The sequence below is a fragment of the Camellia sinensis genome, chromosome 3 (assembly GCF_055761805.1).
Source record: "Camellia sinensis isolate YWXY chromosome 3, ASM5576180v1, whole genome shotgun sequence".
NCBI classification, from domain to species: Eukaryota; Viridiplantae; Streptophyta; class Magnoliopsida; order Ericales; family Theaceae; genus Camellia; species Camellia sinensis.
This window is the reverse complement of record NC_138963.1, coordinates 28,169,229-28,193,377: the sequence shown is the minus strand read 5'-3', so window position 1 is coordinate 28,193,377 and position 24,149 is coordinate 28,169,229. Positions and strand designations below refer to the sequence as shown.

General features: G+C 32.8%; 2 protein-coding genes across 2 annotated transcripts; one reads left to right on the top strand and one right to left on the bottom strand.

The window, feature by feature from the left end:
- Positions 1 to 15,468: 15,468 nt before the first annotated feature.
- Positions 15,469 to 18,232, bottom strand: LOC145822421 (uncharacterized). Its single transcript, XM_082919398.1, has 2 exons — positions 17,760 to 18,232; positions 15,469 to 17,660 (listed from the first exon to the last, which is right to left on the bottom strand). The coding sequence occupies exon 2, from the start codon at positions 16,683 to 16,685 to the stop codon at positions 15,771 to 15,773; it is 915 nt and encodes a 304-aa protein (XP_082775524.1). The 5' UTR covers positions 16,686 to 17,660; positions 17,760 to 18,232; the 3' UTR covers positions 15,469 to 15,770.
- Positions 18,233 to 19,259: 1,027 nt separating this feature from the next.
- Positions 19,260 to 23,938, top strand: LOC114289491 (uncharacterized). Its single transcript, XM_028233237.2, has 3 exons — positions 19,260 to 21,763; positions 21,917 to 22,046; positions 22,986 to 23,938. The coding sequence occupies exons 1-3, from the start codon at positions 21,493 to 21,495 to the stop codon at positions 23,707 to 23,709; spliced, it is 1,125 nt and encodes a 374-aa protein (XP_028089038.2). The 5' UTR covers positions 19,260 to 21,492; the 3' UTR covers positions 23,710 to 23,938.
- Positions 23,939 to 24,149: the final 211 nt, after the last annotated feature.

Sequence of the window (24,149 nt, the reverse complement as noted above, 5' to 3'; positions counted from 1 at the left end):
ACTTATATTTAGAACATTAGAAAATTAAATTTCCGTAGACGTTGTATGAAATTACATTAAATTTAAAGATTTCTAAATTTGTTACCTCGTATATGTTATATAATCTGCAGCAATCCCAATTATATACATATATATATATATATATATATAAATACATGATGTTCACCATTTGAAAAATGAACCGCCCATCCGAATTATGTTCCATTTCCAGAAAACAAAACAGAATTTGCAGCAGAGGGAAAAACAGAAATACAAAAAACAGAATCTGATTCCAAGAAACTAAATAGGATGAATAAAAGCATATCTATTCTGATAATACACATGATATAACCGCTCTGATACCACTTGTAAACATAAATTTCAGAACATAAACCTTACACTTTGGATCATTTACCATGTGTATTATCAAGAAATCAAGACAAAAAACGACATACCTGAATCCATCGATGAACGGTTAAACGGAAGCGTCTGATTGTCAATAAAACCTTTGATATTGACTATATTATTGCCTTCTAATCCTTTCCTATAGCGATCCCGGTATTCCCTGTTGTTGTTTAACTGTAAACTGGACTCGGTTCCGTAGATTCGTTGTGGTCTTATCCTCATTTCTATCCCTTACTCTTTGTGTTAGAGTTTTGGGCTGTGTTGCGCAAGTTGCGAATAAGTTGGTTGTGTTTTGGAGCTTTGAATTTTTGCCCAGGTTTTGGTCTCTCCGCTCGAGCGGAGATTTGACGCTCGAGCGGGCATTTGTTGTTGCCTTTCCGCTCGAGCGGCAATTTGGACGCTCGAGCGTGAATTTCCTTCTCTCAGCATTTTGGTCGTCTGCAGAAAACTCTGGGAGAGTGCATCTGGCGCTCGAGCGGATCTTTGGACGCTCGAGCGTGAACCTGTGTCTGACACTCGAGCGGGGTGTTGTACGCTTGAGCGGACCTGTTTTTATATCAGTCCGTGAAATCACCTTTTTGATCACTTTTTGATTTCCTTTCTCTCTCTTACTTTTTCAAAACCTCCATTGGAGAGCACCTCACTCTAAAACCGAACTTCTCTCTTAGGATTGATCTAGCTAGAGTGTTTTCCTCACCTTGGGCCTTTGTAAGAAGTGTGTTGATCGTCGAGGGCTTTGTTGTGATCCAAGAAATTTGGGATTTGGAGCACTTTGATTTCGGGCCGTCTTCTCTATTTGAGCTCTCCATTTGAGGTAGGGATTCTCCTTGTTCTTTTTCAATACCTCGTCTATAGATAGACATGTGGTAATTTTGTATTGCATAAAAATCATATCCATGTTGGATTTGTTTGAAATCATGAGAAGGAACCTAGGGTTGGGTATATGAAAATGGTTATGTTATCATTGAGGGTTGTTTTGGGCTAATTGGAGTGTAAATTAGCATGTTGTAGTTGATAAAGGAAAAAGGCCTAAATCATATTTTGATTGATAAATTAAAATGGAGAATAATGAACCTAAATTGTAACTCTCTATTGTTGATGTGAGTGGGTGAAGGTGTTAATGCCTAAGGGGTTAACTTTGGCTTTGGAATGGGTTTGAAATGTATGTAGTATACTAATGTGGGTTATGGCTTCCTTATTGGTAGAAATCGGTTTTTGTAAAACAAAAGGGATGGGTTTGGTTTTGTGACAACTAAAGAGACGGAGTTGGTTTTGTTAAAACAAAGAGGGAAGTGGAACTTGTTTTGTGAAATGGGAAAAGTGTTTTGAAATACGTATGAAAATTGGATTATTGTTTCATGAGTGTTGAACACACACATGTGTGGAATTGTATCTTGAACTACCATGTTAATGTTGTTGTCGGGTTTGTGGTCTCATAGTAATTGAGTCTTTAATAGGTGTACTATATATTTGCATCTAGAGGTTTTGTCCTTGGTCATCGGTGGAGGATGACGTGGTTGTGTTGAATTGCCGTGTATGTAATACACCATTGTTGATTGAACATCATATGTAATGAAATGCTGAATTACATTATATTTGTATACCGGTTGGGGAGAAGAGAGGGGTTGTACTCCAGTGTGTGTGAGAAGATAGGGGATGGACTCCACACACTTATGTGTTCAGCGCTTATAATCAGAGGTATCATACCCTTCCAGCTAGCGCCTGGAGAACTGACGCGCTGATAATCTAAGGTACCATACCCTTCCAGCTAGCGCCTGGTAAACTGGTAGATTGTGGTGAGAAGTGTATCTTTGGCTTACTACGCATATAGCTAGTAGTGCAGTGTTGTTTTGTTATTGTTTCAGTGTATCTGGAAACATTGTGGATTGTATTTGTTATAGTGTTGGAGGGACGAGTTGCCTCATTGGTTTATCTTATGCACGTTGGTGAGTTGTTATTCTTTTTTTTTTAACAGTACTTGTCTAGAGTTGATTGTATCGGGAAAAAGCCAAAACGTCATATTTGTCTTTTGGAAAGTGTGAAGGAGAACGGACTTTTTAAAGAAACATATACTTTGAAAAGCATATCTGTGTATATTTGAAAAATGGAAGAGTGTGGTGGGCTTAGTGAAATTATTTCCTAAGGTATTATTAATGTTATGAAAGAGTGGGAACGGGGATTAATGAAAAGAAAAGGAAAGATGAATCGCCTATGGCGTTGATTGAAATGGTTGTTTTCAAGAAATGTTCTTACTTATGTTATTTTTGTATAAATTGTCACATTACTATTCTAGTATGAGAATGAGTGTTCATGATCATAGCTATCTGTAAGCTGTTATTGTTGAGAATCATGTTGAGTTCCCTACTGGACTATATGTTCATCCCACGTTGTTGAATTCTTTTCAGGTATTAAGCAGGTTGGGCTGCAAGATTTGGATCTACTTAATTACTGGCCACGGGGCCTCAGTTATGTTGGCGGAATGCCATTGTTGTGAAAGGGTTATACCCTTCTTCTTGTACCTTAAGTGATGTAAGCCCAAGGGCAATTTATTAAGTATGTTCATGTAATATTTACTTTGCATACGAATGAGAGAATGTTAATCACTTCTACAGATTGAATGTATGAGTTTATTTCCGCATGTTATCCTTGAAATTGAATTAAGTTAATGGATTTGGTAACGACTTCGAGTAATAAAAAGTGGGGCGTGACATTTCCCCTTTGGTGCCTTATGTTTCTCCTTGAGAGGATTTAGAAAAACAAAACAGTGTTCTTATCTTTTCTTTCACCTTAGGAAGGAATAGGGACCATAACCTTTTAAAGGTTGTAATTGGTTTTCATAACTAAAAGGTAATGAAAACCAATAAATTAACCATTATTGGTTTATAACTGAAAGGTAATGAAAACCAATAAATTAACCATTATTGGTTTTAAAACTGAAAGGTAATGAAAACCAATTTAACCAATATGTTTTAATATCTATTTCTGCCCCTCATAGAAATAGAAATTATACAACTAGTATCTACACATTAGGTCCATAACACATATACCCTTAAGCCTATTAACTAAATTGAATCACTTAAATTGTAGGCTTCTTATAAATGATAACACCACATTTAATTATGTGGTCCCATTGAGACATTATCTAACATAACCTACTACACATAAGCATATCATCATGACGTCATTAGCATTACAAAATAAATTTGGCAGGGGATTTTTTTACAAATTAAAAATAATTTATACATTAGATTGTAACTTATTTCACACAAAAAAAAAAAAAAAAAGTGAGATCTTTTAAAGTTTCAATTTGTGATTTTTTTAAACTTATTTGAAACCCTTGAATAAATATGGACGAAATAATCTAATCTTTGTTGTCTTAAATATAACTTTTGAGAGTATCTTACATATTTACACAATAAATAATTATGTGATAACTTATTTAACTAAACAATTTCAACTTCTTTTTTCTTACGAATTATGAAATATTACACCAAATACATTTACAAATTATTTTAAATCTTTTAAATTAATAATTTAAAAAATTATAATTATAAAAATTAATTTATAAGTTATACTAAGGTCAAGTTTGGCAAGTTGAAAAAAAGTCAAATAGTCAAAAAGTTACTTAAAAAGTTAAAAAGTTATCACTATTTACCAAAAGTCAAAAATTACAGCTGCACAACTCTCAATCCTAATTTTCCCTACACACTAATTTATACAATTTTTTAATACACATTTTTTCATAAAAAGTCAAAAAATTAACCCAAACATCTATATTTTTTTCTTCAATTTTTTAATCTAAAAACATAAAAAATACACTTATTTAAAACGCCCCAAACAACCCCAAACCTTTCAATGTCTAAGATTGTTGGCTCAACTTTTGAAGTTTTAGTCAATGCAAATGAAGACAATTGTATTATTGGAAGCTTTTAGGTGTGTGTCTAAATCATATACAACTCTTCACGCAACCAAAGGTCAATTTTCCATTTGTTTTGGGCATTGCTTGGTTGTAGCCTTGAAAATAAGCGAATCTAATCTATTTTAATTAAAATTTCTTGACGATTAATTTTCTTTTTTTAAATATATATACGGTACTTGGGACTAAGCAAACCAGACCATTCAATGACAATAAGATTTGTTAGGTGAGCCTACTTAAACTAATTTATATACTATTTCAATTTTTATAGAGGACTTAATTTTGCATCTAAAATATTCACAACGGTATAAATGATGTCACATTTAGTCACTTTCTGCCACCATATAAATGACTAGAACTCAAGCATAAAAAATAATTATTTGTGATAACAATATTATTCCATTATAAAAAAATTATTATTTGTGACCACAATATCACTAGTGTCACGGTCACAAATATTGATGGTGAATTTTCACTTATTGGCAATGAGAAAGGTATGCCATTGCAAATGTGTTAAGAATTTGTGACTACAAAAACTATGTAAGGGGAAATTTTTTAACCATGGCATTGGCGATATGTGATTAGGATTAAAAAAAATTAGCTGAAATGAAACCGATCTAATAAGGGAATAAATAAATTATGTATGATAAATTCTGAATTTAACCCATCAAAAACCAACCATTAATTTTCTGAAGAAAAAGGAACACAACCCAAATGTTTTTGGATTGATAATGGAAGATTTTAATTTAATTAAATCTAGGTTCTTTTAGGAATATGCACACACATGGACGTGTGTATTTGTTGAAAAAGTTTCTTAATTTTCAAATAAAGATTCCATGGGCAAAGGAGAAGAACACAGAAGGAAATAGTTCCATATTCATAGAACCTAACTTTGTCAAAAAAAATTTAAGGATTGTTTGGTAATCTGTTTACGTGTTGATTATTCTCTCTTCATTTATGTATATACTTTACAATATCTTTTTTCATAGAAAAAAAGCTCGCTTCATTTTGTTATTGGACTTAACTAGGTACAACCTGTAAAAACAAATTAAATTAGGTACATCCGTAAAGTGCCAGTCATTGCATGCATGCATATGCATGATAAGTATATTCCAATCAATTAATGAATCATAATCAGTGTTTATTAAGTGGGTTACAAGAAAATTTGTTTTTCAATTCCCATCTTTTGTTACCAAATTATTCTATACCCCCTATCCCAAAATAGTCATAATCATTGAATTGTCTTGAAATTTCTGTGGTGCCAAGAGTTTTAGAGATCAAATAGTTTAGTCTTTAAAAGTAAAAATTTTGTTACAAAAGATATTTAGGGACCAGTTTCTATCATCTTGAGGATAATTGCTAAAAGGTCATCTCAAAAAGTAAAAAATAAGACTTTTAGCGACAAAATTTTAAAAAAGTCACTAATAAATAGACTTTTAAAGACAAAATAATTTGGTCTAAAAATAGTTTATTTTTTTAGACAAAAAATTTGGTCCCAAATAGATAATAATTTATCACTAATGTCCAATTTTCGTTGCTAAAAATATAATAACAATACTTTTCGCAACAAAAATATTTGCTCCCTAAAAAATAATTTTGTCCTTAAATTTTGGTTTCCAAAACTTTAATTTTTTTTGGGTAAATTACACTGACACCCCCTGAGGTTTATTTTTATTATAGTTTTCCCCTCACATTTTGGAAATTACATCTCCCCCTGAGGTTTAAAGTTTCATTACAGATTTCCTCCTCAGCAATTTAATTTTTTTTAAATGCCAATTTTTCCCTCATTGGATAAATTACATTGACACCCCTCACATTTTAGAAATTACAATCTCCTCCCTAAGGTTTAGGGCTGAGCAAGCAATCCGTGAAATCCGTAATCCGATCCAGTCCAGTCCAATCCGATAGGTTTGGATTGATTTTTTGAATCCGCGGTTCGGTTCCGGATTGAAGAATTAAAAATCCGTAGTCTACGGATTGGTTCCGGATTGAATCTCACGGTTCCGGATTGGAACCGATCCGAACCGTATACAAATAGTCTATATTTTTATTATACATCCTCCCCTATAGTATCTTCTCTTAATTCTATATAAAATCTAAACTCAAACCTAAAACCGTATAATATCTTCTTTTATTACTCTTGTTTGTTGGTTTTTAGTTTTAATTTGTAATGGTTTAAATACTTATAGTGAAACCAATTTTCTTATGGTTATTTAAATTTTAGAACAGTATGTCGCTATTATAGAAAAATATGTTGCTATTGTGGAACTAATATAGCGCTATGTTTAAATTTTTATAAAATTAAAGTGTTATAAATATATTTTTGTTATTTAATTATGTGAATCCGTGGTCCTAAACCGATCCAATCCGTATTTAAATGGATTGGTTCGGATTGGTTCCATGATTTAAACGGATTGGATTGGTTCCAATATTTTAGGAACCGTAAAAAACGGATTGGTCCTGGTTTTATTCCAATCCGGTCCAATCCGGACCATGCTCACCCCTACTAAGGTTTAAAGTAGCATTACCAATTGCCCCCTCGGTTAGTATTAGTTGGAAAAAAAAATTCATTGAAAAAAAAAAATTTGTTAGTAAAATTTTTAAATTTTTTGTTTAAAAAACAACGTAAACTCATTTTTTGAATTTACGTTTTTTCTTCAAATTTACAAACTGAGACAACTATTTATAAACCAAAAAAATTATCAAACAAGTTTTTATGACTGTTTTTTAAATTTTTGTAAATATAAATTGAAAACTGAAAACAAAATGGTACTAAACAGGCTTCAGATAGTAAAAATATCGTAAAATTAACAAATAATTAAATAAGTTACCAACGTAAGAAATAACTTATCAAAAGATTCTTGGCTATGTATGGTTTGATTTTTAGAATTTTTTTAAAAAAATTAAAAATTAATTTGGTTAAGAAATAAAAAATAAAAAATAATTATCATTTAAGGGTAAAAAATAATTATCATTTTAACTTTTGGGCAGGTTATATACATGCGTATGGCTATTATAATTTAATTTGTAAAAAATTATTTCTAATCACTCAAAAGATAAAAATTATATAAAAATGATAATTATTTTTTTATTTTTTATTTCTAAACCAAATTAATTTTTAATTTAAAAAAAAAAATAAAAATCAAACCATACATAACCTAAGAATCTTTTGATAAGTCATTTCTTACGTTGGTAACTTATTTAATTATTTGTTAATTTTGCGACATTTTTACCATCTGAAACCTGTTTGATAACCATTTCGTTTTCAATTTTCAATTTATATTTACGAAAATTTAAAAAATTGCCATAAAAACTTGTTTGATAATTTTTTTGGTTTATAAATGGTTGTCTCAGTTTGTAAATTTGAGGAAAAAACTTAAATTCAAAAAATGAGTTTACATTGGTTTTTAAACAGAAATTTAAAAATTTTACTAGCAAAAAAATTTTTCAATTAATTTTTTTTTTGAATTAATTTTTTTTTGAATTAATTTTTTTCCAACTAATACTAACCGAGGGGATAATTGGTAATGCTACTTTAAACCTTAGGGAGAGGATTATAATTTCTAAAATGTGAGGGGTGTCAATGTAATTTATCCAATGAGGGCAAAATTAGTATTTAAAAAAATTAAATTGCTGAGGGGGGAAATCTATAATGAAACTTTAAACCTTAGGGAGAGAGATGTAATTTTCAAAAAGTGAGAGGAAAAACTATAATAAATCTAAACCTCAAGAGATGTCGGTGTAATTTACCCTTTTTTTTTTTTTTTTTTGTGTAGTGTGCATGACCAAAATGAACTATATTCAATTGAGTGATACTACAATCATTATATGTTTCTATCATTTTAATTTAATGTGTTGGTTGAATTGTCAATACTCACTACAACATAAAAGACTTTTAGAGACTAAATTTTTTTGTCTCTACAAGTGAAAATTTTGTTGTAAAAGATATTTAGGGACTAATTTCTATCGTCGTAAGGATAGTTGCTAAAAGGTCGTCTCGAAAAGTCAAAAATAAGGCTTTTAGCGACAAAATTTTGAAAATGTCAATAATAAATAGACTTTTAAGGACAAAATAATTTGGTCTCAAAATAGTTTATTTTTTTAGATAACAAATTTGGTTCCAAAATGATAATAATTCATCACTAATGTCCAATTTTTGTTGTTAAAAGTATAATGACGACATTTTTGGTAATAAAAATATTTAATCTTTAAAAAATAATTTTATTCCTAAATCTTAGTCTCTAAAATTTTTATTTTTTTGTAGTGACTGCATTGGCGTTAGTTGAAATATGCAGACATACATGAACTAGAAGCTTGACTTCCAACCAAACCCAAAAAATAAATAAATAAAATGGAGAAGAAGAGGAAGAAGATTTGGGTAGTTGAGTGGTGAAAAGGGTTTTATTACTAAAAAGGGTTCTAGGGCAAACAATCATTAGATGCAAAAACATGGTTAATAGAGATTGCATGTGTTGTTAGGTAAGGTAACATAGGGATGTCCAAAGAATATAACTTTGTAAATTATTTTGCAAAACAACCTACCCATTATTTAGTGGACTCAACAACCTCCAAAAGGATTATCTTTTCAAATGTTGATTGTTCCCCCAAGTTTGCTACTTTATATGTATGTAGGATATAATTAAATTTTTTTCTTTGTTTATCAATTTTTATTTTAATATTTTTTTCCCCTCAAATCCTCTATGGCCTCATTTATTTTCAGAGATAAAATGGAGGAGATTGATAGTGAGGGAGTTAAGTAAAATTGTGTTTGTTTTGATGGTAATTGTTAATGTGGGGATTGTTAAATTATTACCCTATAAAAGAAATATAAAATATTAAAACAAATAAAATTATGATTTTTACTTAACAAAAAATACAAAAATATTAAACATTAATGTTAAAAAAAATACCCAACATGTAAATAAAAAAAATATATAAAAAAAAAACCTAATCCCATGGGACTAATTTCCTAATGGGGCACTTACCAATCAGTCGTATTAACTAGACTCATTTACCTATAGGTCTTAACTGATAAATTTATTACTATAAAAACAAGAGACTAATAAATTTATCATTATAAATTTATTCATAAAAACAAAGAGACTGATAAATTTATCACTATAAATTTGTTCATAAAAATAAGAGACTGATAAATTTATCATTTCATAAATTTATCAATAGAATTTAATGGATAATAAGTCTCAAAAGTAGGACCTATGGCCCTGTTTGTTTTACGGGATAGAGGTGGTATTAGTATTGAGATGGAGGTGGGACCCACTATATGTTGTGCTTGTTTTGGGAGATAGAAAGGAGATTCATAATGTCATGGAACTAGGATGGGTCTTGGTGTTGGGATTGAGATGGAGAAGGTAGAAATAATATTAGGAAATTAGTCTTATGAGATTAGGTTTATTTATTTATTTTTATTTTTTATTTTTTATTTACATGTTGGACATTTTTTTTAACATTAATATTTAATGTTTTTGTATTTTTTTAAGTAAAAATCATAATTTTATTTGTTTTAATATTTTATATTTCTTTTATAGGGTAATAATTTAACAATCCCCACATTAACAACTACCATAAAAACAAACACAGTTTTACTTAATCCACTCACTATTAATCCCCTCCATTCTACCTCTGAAAACAAACAGGGCCTATTGGTAATTTCCCCTTTCTTAATACCATCTTCATCTCCTCCATCTCAATCCCAATACCAAGGCTCATCCTAATCTGATAGGATTATGAATCCCCTTTTCATCTCTCAAAACAAACACAACATATAACAGGTCCCACATCAATCTTAATCTCAATCTCACCTCTATCTCCCAAAACAAACACGGCTAACATTAAATTGAATATCTACACTTTTGAAACGCCATAGAGAGAGCATCATCATCGCTTTATTATTGAAAACAATGGATTCCACTCTTGTTGACAATCGTCATTGTTGTGCTATTTGCAATCCCACTATTAGCCTTATCGTCATGCCGTTAGTAATACTTCTTTGTGACATAAAAAATTGTTAGTGTGCAATGCTGAAAGGCCGGGTACTATTTCCTTTCATTTTCCATAAATTTGAATTGTGAAATTTCCAATGCTGAAAGGCCGGGTACTATTTCCTTTCATTTTCCATAAATTTGAATTGTGAAATTTGTCGGAAAGAAATGGCGAGCATTGGTAATACGTAAGGAAATCATTATATAATTATAAATAGACATCAAAAATAAAAATAAAATAAGAGAAGAAAAATGAAGCATAAGAATTTCAACTATTGGGACAGAGGTCAACTTAATTTACACATGGTTAGAAGAAGGCATAATGATATAATTAATTCACTAAATGTATTTTCAATAACTTAAAACCAAAATTGTGTTAAAATAACATATATAGATGACGACCCAGCTATTTAATTTCTTATTGAAGGATTGAACTACGTTACATACATTTCATGTTTCTATACTTTAAAATTTGTGATTGGACCACAATAAAGTTTTCTAGAAATCTATCTTCGCGATTATGCGAATCGTTTGCGTATCAATTAAGGTTGATCTTAGTGACCTCTTAATTAATTAGTTTAATACAAATGGTCATATTTAAACTAGTATCTATTAACAGTCTTCCCTCAAGTCATATTTCATGCTTTGATTTTGCTTTTCAATGAAAAGTCTATTGAGATGACAATAATGCAATGTGAGGTAGTCAAATGCAGAGTTGTTAATATTATGTGCTATTCACATGGTTTTAACTTTGTAAGAATCAAAATAAAGAAAAATAAAAACATAAATAAACTAATCATCTATATGAGCTCTTATGATTTTTCTATGCCACATATTTATAACTGCAATTTTTTTAAGAATTTCAAGGGGTGAAAATAATGAATCACTGAGCACCATGTCGCTAGGGCTTGTTAAAATAAACAACAATCGACTTAATGATGATAAGGTAAGAAAGAAGTTGTGAAGTTTTAAAAAAAAAAAAAAAAAATCAAGATAGGAAATTTCGATTCAATTATCACTTCTGTTAATTGAATTATTTGTGTTTTCTTCTCATTCATATGTAGATTTAGTCAAACTAAGTAGTTATCTCAAAGTTTGAGAATGGTGACTAATTACTTGGATAGGGCAGTTGGCCAATGGTCAACATAATTGTCTCTTGGGACAGTGAGATGGTAAGAGATTCAGGGTTTTGAGTCGATAGAGCGACTGCGACCTTTAAAGTAATCTAAACCTAACATCCTATCGTTTGAAAAAAAATAAAATAAAAAATAAAAAACTAATTACTTCATATCAATAATGAAAAAAGGAAACAATTAATCAAGTCCTGGTTGGTCCAACTTAAACCTTGGCTTTTTCAATAATATTGATTTTCTAATCTAAAAGTCCATAAAAGGTTTGAAAGATGAATGCCAACTGAAAATGTTGAAGAAAAAAAAAACTTATTCGAAAAAAAAAAAAAAGTTCCAAACAAACCTTTACTCTATAGATGCCCTCTCTTAAGACTGTCACACACTGCCATTCATCTTCAAGCATGATGGAAATAGTGTCACGACCCAAACCTGTCCCTGTAGGTTTAACACCGTAACCGGCCAGTAACCCGTGGATTACCAAAAGCCTCTGAAGAGATTAGCAAATAATAAGGGGTTGCGGAAGCAATAATACAAAATAGACAAGGTCCAGTGAGCTGTGATAACATACATGGGACAGAACATTTCAAAACTTATTTATATATACATAAACATGCCAGTCCAGATACACAATATTTACAGAATGCACTTCCCAAGACCTGACTTTACAGAGCATACACAAGGACTAGTATGAATACAAAAACAGCCATGGCTTTAGGCTTCATTCGAAACCACCTCGGGAGACACAACAGTTGGCTGACAAAAACAAAACAGAAGGTCGTCAACTCTGGCCCTGGTCATGTGCCGGTTCACCTACATACATAATATAAACTGTGAGCGAAAGCCCAGTGAATAATAACAGAGTAAAGGGGTTTTATGAATGATGTCTAGCACAAGTTAGGATCCAGTATTTAAATCAGAACATATTCAGACTTCAAAAAAGAAATAGATTTAGATACACACTCATGTTCATTTTCAGATTTTGCATAAGATCATACGTGGTACACCCATTAGCTATCAGATCAATTTGGTCCTGAGACCCACATGCATAGTTGGTACCAACGACCATAAAGGTCCATATCTTGCGCGCAAGTAGCCATGGTATTGTTATCCCCAGGCACGGGCCACGTGCAGATTGGCCGCGGTATTGTTACCCCCGAATGAGAGCCACGTGAACTAAGGGTGCCACAAATACTTTTCAGAAAATTGGACATTCATTCATAATTCGTAAGATAGCATTTCAAAAAATAGATCATACCATACCAGTCAGAAAATACTTAAGTTGAACATAACTTTACACAGTTATTACTTACAGTGGACCTTGAGACAAACAGATGGAGCAGTTAGTCAGACAGAACGCGGCACGTGACCTACACAACACATAATAGATGCACACTTGAAACACACGTTCTAATTGTGCAAAACTTATTTCGTTGGCTCTTAGTGTGTTTCTAATCTCTTATCCTCATTATGGAGTCTTAAACATGGTTTAGAAATGCCTAGGATGAAATGAGGATGTAAGAATGGGTTGAAAACCATTTCTCAGATTTTGCTGAAGATAAGGTCCATGCTCGAGCGGACATGCGGACAAAGAAGCTCCGCTCGAGCGTAGACTTCCCCGCTCGAGCAAACTGCAAACTTATGAAAAAGTGCTGGATGTATGAAATTCACGCTCGACGGGCGCTCGACCCCCGCTCGAGCGGACTACAAAACACACACACTTCTGGGTATATGCATTTCACGCTCGAGCGTGACTCTCGCCGCTCGAGCGGAAGTGCATGTACTCAAGCTTCACGCTCGAGCGTGAAAGTCCCCGCTCGAGCGTGGGTCAAATTTCTGGAAAATCCAGATTGACCTCCAAGCATGAAACTCAACCTTTAAGCCTTCAAAACTCATTTTTTGGGGCCAACATTTGAGGAAACATATAATAACTCATAAAACAACATGTATTAAAAATCATTTTAAGAAATCATGGCCCAAGAGCAACCTAATTTGTGCAAAATCAACATGAACTCTATGAACATGCCCTTAATACAACATGCAAGAACCTCATTGAATCGAAGCCCTCCAAAACATGATCAAACTTGATAATTTGATGGACAACAAGATGAATGACCATAATGTGAGTGAAATTAACACATGCATGGAAGAAATCTTAGAATTCAAACTCAAAGCATGGAAATTTATGCATGCATGCATGGATTAACTCTCAAAACAACACCTTGAGCTAAGTCTAGACTTTAAATACCAATTTCACCATGAATCTAGCAAGGACAACTCAAATTCATAATTAAAAGGATGAACTCCCTACCTTAGGTCTTCAATTCCAAGTATAGAGGCTCAATTATACAATTCTTCTACAATTCTTCAAGTTTTCCAAGTAATTCTTGAGATGAAACCAAACTTCTCCTCTCTCACTCTCTCCTACGGTTTTGGTCTCTCAAAGATGAGCAAATGACATGAATTCAAGCTCAAGACAAAGTTTAACAAAGTGGTCCACTAAGTGACATTTTGGTAAATAAGCCAACTAATGTAATTTACTATTATTTAATCTAATTTAATCGTATCAAATCGAATTTTAATTAAATCTACCATAAAATCACATATATTCTAACTAGTATGAAACACTAATCAATTTCGAAATCGGGTGCCGATAAGGCTTTCAATTCGCAGTTCAAAGTCTAAACATGAACAGATCATTTTATGGCAAACAGATAGAAACGCAAAGATAATGCAATACATATGTAAATTAATTCCGGATTCCTTCTAAATTACTGTTAGGCATAACTAATCATGGATTAGCATTAATCGGAGGTCGGGGTTATTACAAATAGCCTACCTTGTTGCCATAACATAAGTCCAGAAAAATTGACCAATCTTTAATATATATGTAAAATTATAAATATAATGAGCAGTGCTATATAGCCTGAAAATATGTATACAATTATGTTGCTGTTTGAGGTCATCACTTTGAAACAAGATACTCATTAATTTAAGATTGCTTATAAATTTTTTTTTAAAAAAAAATGCCATTACGGAGTCATTTTGGATCAAAGTATGTAAATTTTAAAAAATGAAAATAACTCTAGTTTTTAATTAGCAATTTCTGATTTAAATATGGTAGATTAATTCCCACTTGGAGTTTGTATATAAAAGTTGAAATGCTCATTTAGCTTAATGCTAGCGGTGAGTGCAAGTATTATCTAAACTTTTGGATAATTTAAAATGAGAAAGATCGGTTAAATTTGAAACTGTTTATTTATAAAGTATTTTATACATATTATTGGAAAAGTTAAAAAATGTTACAAAATTTCAAATTGTCTTTTAAATTGCGTGCTTTATATATTAATACATAATCAACATGCTAACCTAGTTAATAGATTTACAAATTAAAAAAATAAAATAAACTTGCCTAACCAAATGATCCTAACCGTGAAACAAGTTGACTCTTTATATTATAATTAGATTGAAAAGGGCTGCTTAAACTTGTGATGAATTGATTACTCTTTTATCAGTCTTTGACCAAGAAATGTCACTTTTGACTACCAAAATATTGGTCGCCAAAAGTCCAATATTTAGTCGTCGAAAATTAAAGGACGTTTCTCTACTGTAATCATCCCTTCAAAAACTCACAAAATAATCATATGATTTTATATATATCTTAAGAGATTAGTTAGGACAAATTTCCAGTGATGCAGTAATGATTGACATCAAATTCATGGAGTAGTTTGAACGTTTGATTGAGAAGATAATTTTTCTAGTTTTTGAAGACTTTTGGATCAAGCTCAAAAGGCCAATGTTTGATTCGAAACGGCCGAATGACTTCAATTCACTCCTAAGCAGTGACTTGTTCTGAATTTTGATGAATTCTATCATTTAAGCAGCTAAATTAGATATTTTGTTGTTGTCGAAAAGATTTAAATGCTAATTTTGAGTCTAAACAAATCCATTTTGAGTCTTATATTCTAGGTTCTTACCACTTTGGGAGTTTATTTATTTTTAATTTTATGTAATGTTGATTAGATTTGGTGTTAGATTGTGATTTTTTTTTTATCAGCAAAGAAAAAACTTTATTAATGAAGAACACATACATTACATATGAGAAACCATCAATAAAGATGAAAAGGAAAAAAGAAAAAAGGAAACAAAGCATAATGTTGGTGAGAAACCAACACTAACTAAAGCCAATGCTTGTTGCCACCCAAAAACTAGCTCTACAAAAGCTTATAACCTACAAGAGCATTTAGACTTTAAAACCACCACACTTACCACACTAACCTACAATCTTGCTTCCAACTCTTGATACTATAAGCCAAAAAATCAATTCTACCTTACTACACAGGCCTACCCCTCTTTGTTGATTCTCTCTTTATCCTGCAGCTCTAGCTCAAAAATCTTGTTCAGAACAACATCTTCTTTCCCAATGAAATTGATTTCAAGAGATTTCCCCAATTGAAGAGTGGCTTTAGCTTCTTCGAGAAGATAATTGTTCAGACTTGTAGCACCCTCAAACAGATCTGAAAGTGCTATAGCAGTTGTTGCTGGTCGGTAGATGACAGATTTGGAGTTGTGCTTGCTAACAGTAGCTGCTTTATGCCTATGAAGTCTAGCAAAACTAGTGAATCCCTCTAACTGACCCTTCTTCTTCCTTTTTTTTCTTCTCAATCCGCAGGAATTTTGGACAGAAGCAGTTTGCTTACCTAGGTCTGAATGATTTAGGCTCAAGATGTCCCTCCCATTTAAGTTCTTGCTAAGTGGTTGTGCCAAATTTACTTCCAGATTGATGTCATGCCCAAGACCATCTCTAGGTCCACTAAGGCTTCTAATAATTCCAGGTGTAGAGACTTGCACCTGACTTTTTGGACTATGCACTGACTCCTCCATCAAAGATTCCGCTGACTCCTCTCCCGAGTGACAGCCAATAGGCCCTTTCCTTTGTTTAACCTCCTTGGTACATGCTTCATTTTCTCTGTTGAAGCCTACATCCCATTTTGTCTCCTCAATAACTGTGTTTACCACCATTCCACTGTTTGGGCTGTGTACTTTGGCTCCTACCACCTCAACAGTTTCTTCCTTTTCCTTGCAACACTCCTCTGGAACATTTCCTTTCATTTCATTGCCACAGATGTCATTAGAATTACATTCTTCCATGCCATTGTGCTTCATGTTACTAGAGTCTGATAGAAGATCTTCACATACAAGAATTGGATGGAGTTTACCCTTACACTCCAATACTATAGTTTTGTTTATAAACTCCATACAAGATGTAACCACTCTGATTCTGGTATGGGAGAACACCTTTGGTTAACAAATATCTTCATCCAAATTGAGAACTGAACCCCATAGGCTTCCAATGCTGTTGAATGTGCTCCTATTCCAGAGATTTAAGGGTATGCCATAACACCTCAACCACACACATCTCTCTTGTTCGATATGAACTCTTGGCTTCCATTCCACCACAAATTGAATCCAATCCTTAAACCATTCCTTAATATTGCATATATTTGATTTCAACTCCTCTTGAGACTTGAAGGTTAAAACTATATCCCGTCCTCCTCCTTTTCTGACCAATACTTGATCCACCCATTTTTCCTGCAAGGCATTTCCAATGTAGTGAGTGGGGTATTCAGTATTAAGCCTAACTATTGCACTATCATAGAGCCAATCATGGCCATCATCATTGACTTTTAAGCTCAAATTTGTTTTCCTAGCCACAGTGGGTGAGACCCCTTTAAGTACCTCAGCAAATGATCTTTGGCCCGCAAAAGAAGCTTCAACCCTATTTCTGCTTGTTTCAATATGTTTCCTGAAGATCTGAGGTCTACTCCTGCTTTGTTCATCTCTGATATTCTTGACAGAAGTAGCTTTTTTGACTACCAGCACCATGTCATCCACCAAAAGACCATTCACTTTCTAGATGGCAATATCTGCTGCTACATAGCAATCAAATCTCACAAACCCAAATCTTAAGTTTGTTACTATCCTTCTTTTAGCAGGTATAAAGACATTCTTCACTATCCCAAACTTTCTGAATAGATCGAACAGAGATTTAGAAACCATTGTTGTAGGTAAATTATCCACAAAAACAGTATACAGTCCATGAATAACCTCTTTGCCTTGCGCTTCTCCACCTTTCCGCTGCCTCCCAACTGGAGTCCAACCTCCATTTCCTCCTTGGTCCATAAAATTTTTCACTGAGGCATTTTATCGAACAGGTGGAGGGCGAAGTTTTCACTAAGCAAATCAAAACCAACGATCAGCCCTCTGATTCCCCAAAACGAAAAAAACCAGAACAAAAAATCAATCCCAAATCAAAAATCACATATCACTTACCCTCGCTCAGAACAAACTCTGAATCTTTGCTGGAACTTCCATGCTTAGATCGACAATCCCATCCTCCAGAGCAACCTCAGATCGCGGGCGTCTAGATCGGAAGAACCCAGTCTATTTGAACCTACAAAACGATTGTGAGGAAGGAGCGGAGAGATCACTGGAGATCAATCTCACTTTTGCAAAACAACGAACATCAATAGACGGGAGCATTTCGTCATGATATGTTAACCTTTTTGTGTTAGATTGTGACTTGATCACCAAACAATGTTTACTAATAAATTGAGTTATACTAATAAGTCTTTGAGATTTCTGAGTAACAAAAAATTGTAAAAATTGTTCAATTTCTATATTTTCATTTTTTTTTCTCATTCATTTCGTATGTTTTTTCTACATCATCGAGGTAAAAAAAAAAAGGTTAAAAAAAAAAAAGAGTCTAATGGTAGCACTATCTTACATGGTGTCATCGTCCAATAAAAAGCCGAAAATGAACTAAGTAGATAAGTTATATATCCCACTAATCTAACATATATATATATATATATATATATTATCAGCAAAAAAAGAAATTTTATTGATAAAAACAAATATACAACATATGAGCTTACATCAATAAAAAGGGGGGGAGGCGATGGTTCTTATTGCAAATCAAGATTGCTCATTAGATGGTGATACTGTTGCGTAATATCAATATTACATTTAATATTTACTCCACCCAAACATCTTTATAAATAATATATATATATATGTGTGTGTGTGTGTATCTTGTATTCTAAGTTATATATTTATGTTATTTGATAATATGATAAATGTAGGTAGAATATGGTTGATATATAGAAATGACACATAAAATTGTGTCCTTATTGATGATTGGAGTGACGGTCCAACAAGAAGAAAAAGAAAGAAAGAAATAAACAGTAATATTGGGGGGCATAAATTCAACAATTTACATTAATTAATTTAAGGTACATGAGGCCTCGTTTGGCAAGAGGCTATTTTAGCCAAAAAGTCAAAAAGTTATTAAAAAAGCCAAAAAGCCAACAACTCATACCAAAAAGTCAAAGATTCTCTTTTCTCTCTACTTTTTGCACATCTTTTCATAAAAAGCCAAAAAGTCATCCCAAACATACTAGTTTTTTTTACATCACATTTTAGCCAAATAGCCAAAAAGTTACTAAATTAGCCTGTTCCCAAACGAGGCCAGAATATGACAACACATATGGGCTAGGGATGGCAATTTAAACCCGGTTCGATGGGGACTCGACCCCCCGACGACTCCGATTTGTGCAGTTTTTTTCCGAAAAATATCCCCACAGGGACGGGGATGGTATTTAAAAATCAATCCCCGATCACTCTCGGGCCGGGGACGGGGATATGTGTCCCAGCCCCGTCCCGGCCCGTCCCCGTCCCCGTCCCCGATTATCCCAAAATGAAATTACTATTTTACCCCTAGGTATATATATATAAAAACCAAATCCATTAATCACACTTTTATTTCTCCCTGTCTCACCCCGTCTCTCTCTCTCTCCCTCACTTACGTCTCTCATTTCTCTCATCTCACTGCTTCCCTCATGTCTCTGTTCCTCATTCACTTCTCCCTCTCTGTCTCGCTTGTAAAGCCCTCCCTTCTCCCTCTCCGTCTCGCTTGTGAACTGTCCGTGGTCCATCCGTGAAGTCCTATGTTGCCACCGATTTAAACTGGGCCAGGATCGATCTCATGAAGCTACCGATCTGGATCAATCTAAACAGATCGTGGTTCGATCTGAACAGACCGTGAAGCTACCGATCTGGATCGATCTGAACAGGACCTTGACCAAGAAGAACTGCAGAAGCCCTCTCTCTCTCTCTCTCTCTCTCCATATGTGTTGTTAATGAACAATTTTTTTTTTAAAGTTATATATATACATCTGTTGTTGTCTGTTTGTGTTGATGAACACATTTTTTTTTTAAAGTTGTTATATATATATATATATATATATATCTGTTGCTGTTGGTGATGGTTGTTGATGAATTGTGGTTGATCTGAACAGTTCTTTTTGTGTGTGTGTGTGTGTGTGTGTGTGTTGAGAACAAATCTGTAGGGTATTTTTCGGTGTCGGAGGCGGGGGAGGTGATGGTTTCCCCGTCGGGGATTGGGGGCGGGGACGGAAATTTTTCTACTTTTGGAGATCGGGGATGGGGAGTGTCATCCCCGGCCTCGGCCACGGCCCCGGCCCCGGCCCCGGCCCGACCTGTTGCCATTCCTAATATGGGCACATGGCTATTAGGTTCACACATAACTATCTGGTGAAATTAAAATACACCATGCATAGATGACCAAAAAAAACAGCTTGTTCTTCTTTTTTTTCTTTTTTTTTTAAAGTCGGCTCAAGCTTATTTGAGAAGTGTGTTTTTTAAAATACATTAGGTATTATTTTTAGATAAATGTAATAAAATGAAAATATTATAATTATTAAATCGATTTAATTTTTTTTTATGAATGATATATATTATATACATAAATAAGAACTTTACAAAATGAACAGTTGAGATTATTAAAACAGGTACTCTGGTGGGCCTTACAAGTCCGAACATGACAATCAAGTTCATATATGAACTTGAGAAAAGTTCATAGATTAAATAGAACGGTAGACACACACAATAAATGTGTAGAAATGACGGTTAAAACTATTATATAAGAACAAAAAATAAAATGTAAATAGAAGGGGAAGAATTGGAGAAATCAAAATTTGAAAAAAAAAAAAATGAATAGTTGCTTATGAGAAAATGCAGGACATAGTTTCAAAACATTCCAAGTTGTCACTACACAAAATTACGATTTTAGAGACCATAATTTAGGAACTAAATTATTTTTTAGAGATCAAATATTTTTATTGCTAAAACTTTCGTTATTATATTTTTATCAATGAAAATTGGATATTAGTTATGAATTATTATCTTTTTGGGACCAAATTTTTTGTCTCAAAAAATAAACCATTTTGAGACCAAATTATTTTGTCCCCAAAAGTGTATTTATTAGTGACATTTTCAAAATTTCATCACTAAAAGCTTTATTTTTTACTTTTCGGAACGACCTTTTGGCGACTATCCCCACGACGATAAAAATTGGTCTCTAAATGTCTTTTACAACAAAATTTTCACTTTTAGAGTTAAAAAAATTTGATATCTAAAACTCTTATATATTATGGTGTGTGTGTTTTATGTAATCTATTATATTATATACTCGATGAAGTTATGTCACATGTTTTTTTAATATCAAAACTACCTTGTACGCCTATGTTTTTTATTTCTAATTTTGATTTTTTTTTTAATTTTTTCTTCTATATACATTATTATTTTTATTCATATGACAATTACAATCAACTTTTATTTTTACACACATCATGTATGCCTAACTTTTTAATATAAATTAATATACACATGAAGTCCGCTCCACCAATATATTGGCCTATATGCTTGGCCTATATCTCTAGAAAGGTGTGAGACCATTTTGATGGTCATTAAAGTTATTTTTTTAATTTGATTAATGGATTAGTATTGTATTTTAATTTAAAAATATTTTTCGAAAATAAAAGATAAAGTTATATGTGATATAAAGTGTATTTGATCTTTTATTTTAAGATGAAAAGTTCTGTTGGCTAGCAAAGTGGGGCTAGACAACTGATGATTATTGAAGGTGTTTTCAACCAAAAATTAAATAAATAAATAAAAGAAATTAGAGAGGTGTGTCTTTGACATGGGTATATCTCACAATAAATATATACTGCTTTCTGTCCAAAAACCCAAGTCTTCTAAAGAAACAAAGCCACCTTCCCCACAAGCATCTTCAGCCCATTTTAGAAGAACCTTTGTTACACACACACACACAGAGATGGGAAGAGCTCCCTGCTGTGACAAGGAAAATGTGAAGAGAGGGCCATGGGCACCTGAAGAAGATGCAAAGCTGAAAGAGTATATAGAGAAGCATGGGACTGGAGGGAATTGGATAGCTCTCCCACAAAAAGCAGGTAATTATATATATATACTTGAAAGAAATCAAATCCCTTCTCAAGAAATGGTTTTAATTTGTTGGGCTGCTCTTAATTTTTATTTATTTATTTATTATTATTTTTTTTTTTTTGTGTTCTTGAAATGGGTCTTGTTTGTTTAACTTTCTTAAGGCCTTAGAAGATGTGGGAAAAGCTGCAGATTGAGATGGCTCAACTATCTAAGGCCAAACATTAAACATGGAGAGTTCTCTGATAATGAAGACAGAATAATCTGCACCCTCTTTGCTAGCATTGGAAGCAGGTACTATCATCTCCTTTCAATTTGATTCCATTTTTTTTTTTTTTTCTGATCTCAAACTTTCTCCAATTGTTCCCAAATTAAATTGGGTTCCTTTTCATGTTTTCTTCACACACAGATGTATCCAACCATATAATCATCAAGTATTTTCCTTTTTTGTTTCTTTTCTTGGGAAAAAAAAGTGGAGTCCTCTCCAAAACCTGTTCCCTTCATGAGCAAAATTTCTTTCCAAAGTGAGGATTTTCATATGGATATATGGAGAATCAAAAACAAGAATTTAAGCTAACATGGCTTCGATACCAAATTTGCAACCACTAAGGAAGTACAACCATAAAGGAATGAACAAAATCACAATTTAGGAAAGAATAATGATTTACATAAACAAAAAAATTATACAGAATTATCATAAAAAATTATCAATGTGAACTTTACATTTTAAAGCAAATCAACCATGAAATGGCTTTTATTTGCAAGACTGTCACTGCCTCATCATTGTTATGATGTTTTCTATATATATTTTCTGTATAAATAGAGTTTTCCTTTAAAAAACACAAAGGATCTTGAAAGATTTTGTTTATCAAAAGTGTTAGATTATTAGAGGCATTCAACCAAAAATCAATTGACAATAGGTGAAGGGACTTATAGATTATATGAATTGAAGGTGGCCAAGTCTCCAACACTTCTGTACATGTGGCTCGATTGGGTGTGAAGGTGACATAAAGATGAGCAACATTTCAAATTGGTTTTGGATTTGAATACCTTCAATAATTCTAACAAAAAGAATCAACTATATGTGGACAATTTTTGTGGTGCTATATGCTATGCATGCATGCCAAGTTTGGATGATCTCTCATGAATGCACTCACTTTTCAGTTACAAAATTTATGCCAGTTGTTTATTATCTTCTTCTTATGGAATTTGTTTCTTTTGCTCCCTTTGCAGGTGGTCAATAATAGCAGCTCAGTTACCAGGCAGGACTGACAATGATATCAAGAATTACTGGAACACCAAGCTCAAGAAGAAACTCATGAAGATTGGAATTGGGATTGTTCCTTCTTCGCCCAATCAGAGAAGACCTCATCATCACCAACCCACAACCTACCCATTCATTTCACTTCTTCATCATAATTCATCATCATCACCATCACCATCACCATCCTCTCCACTGTCATCATCATCATCATACAAGTACCACAACACCCAAACCAGCTCTTTCATAGGCTATGATTTTGAACCCTTTTCAATCCCATCAAGTTCTACTGCTAATAGTACTGTTCTACAAGCCCAAGAGGGCTATGTGAGTCCCAATCTCTTGTTTGGCGGTGAAGCTGCTAGTTGCAGTTCTTCTGATGGGAGTTTCAACAGCAACAACCAGATCAGCCATGGAAGAGAGATGGAGAGTGATTATGGTGGACATATGGGCTTGCAGAGTTACTACCATCTGTACAATGGTGTTGGTGAAAACCTAAAATACATGGTTTCTAGTGGTGTTGGTGGTGGTAATGCTAATAATGGGTTGTTCTATGGTGGTGAAAGTGAAACTCCAATAGATTACAGTAGTGTTGAGGAGATTAAGCAGCTTATTAATACTAATACTAATATCTATAACAACATGAATTTCTATGTTGATGACAACCAGAGAGAGGAGAAACTCATGTACTACTGAACTGTGATGTTGACTCTTGAGTACAATATGAAGATTTGAAGGATTAGGGTTTGAAAGATGGTTTCAACTTTTTAGATTTTAAGACTCCAGTTTGTGGGGGATGGGGTTTATGTTTCAGCTTTGCTTTATAAAATGTTCACATTTATAATTGAGAACATAATGCTCGCATATATAATTACGAATTTTTGTCTCAAATATATATATTCCGCATCTAATGCTTTCTTGCCTAGATTTTTTTGTATTTTTTTTATGAAAACTTTTTTTTTTTAGGCAGTATAAGGTATATTTTCTTTGTGCATTTCAATAAATTATTATTTTTTTTGGGTAAAAAATAAGTAATATTCAATAATACTTGATAAATATTTTATAAGTAACCCCAAAAAAATATACATATATGAAAGGCATCTTAGAAGCAATGTGAAGTCATCTTAGAAGTAAGT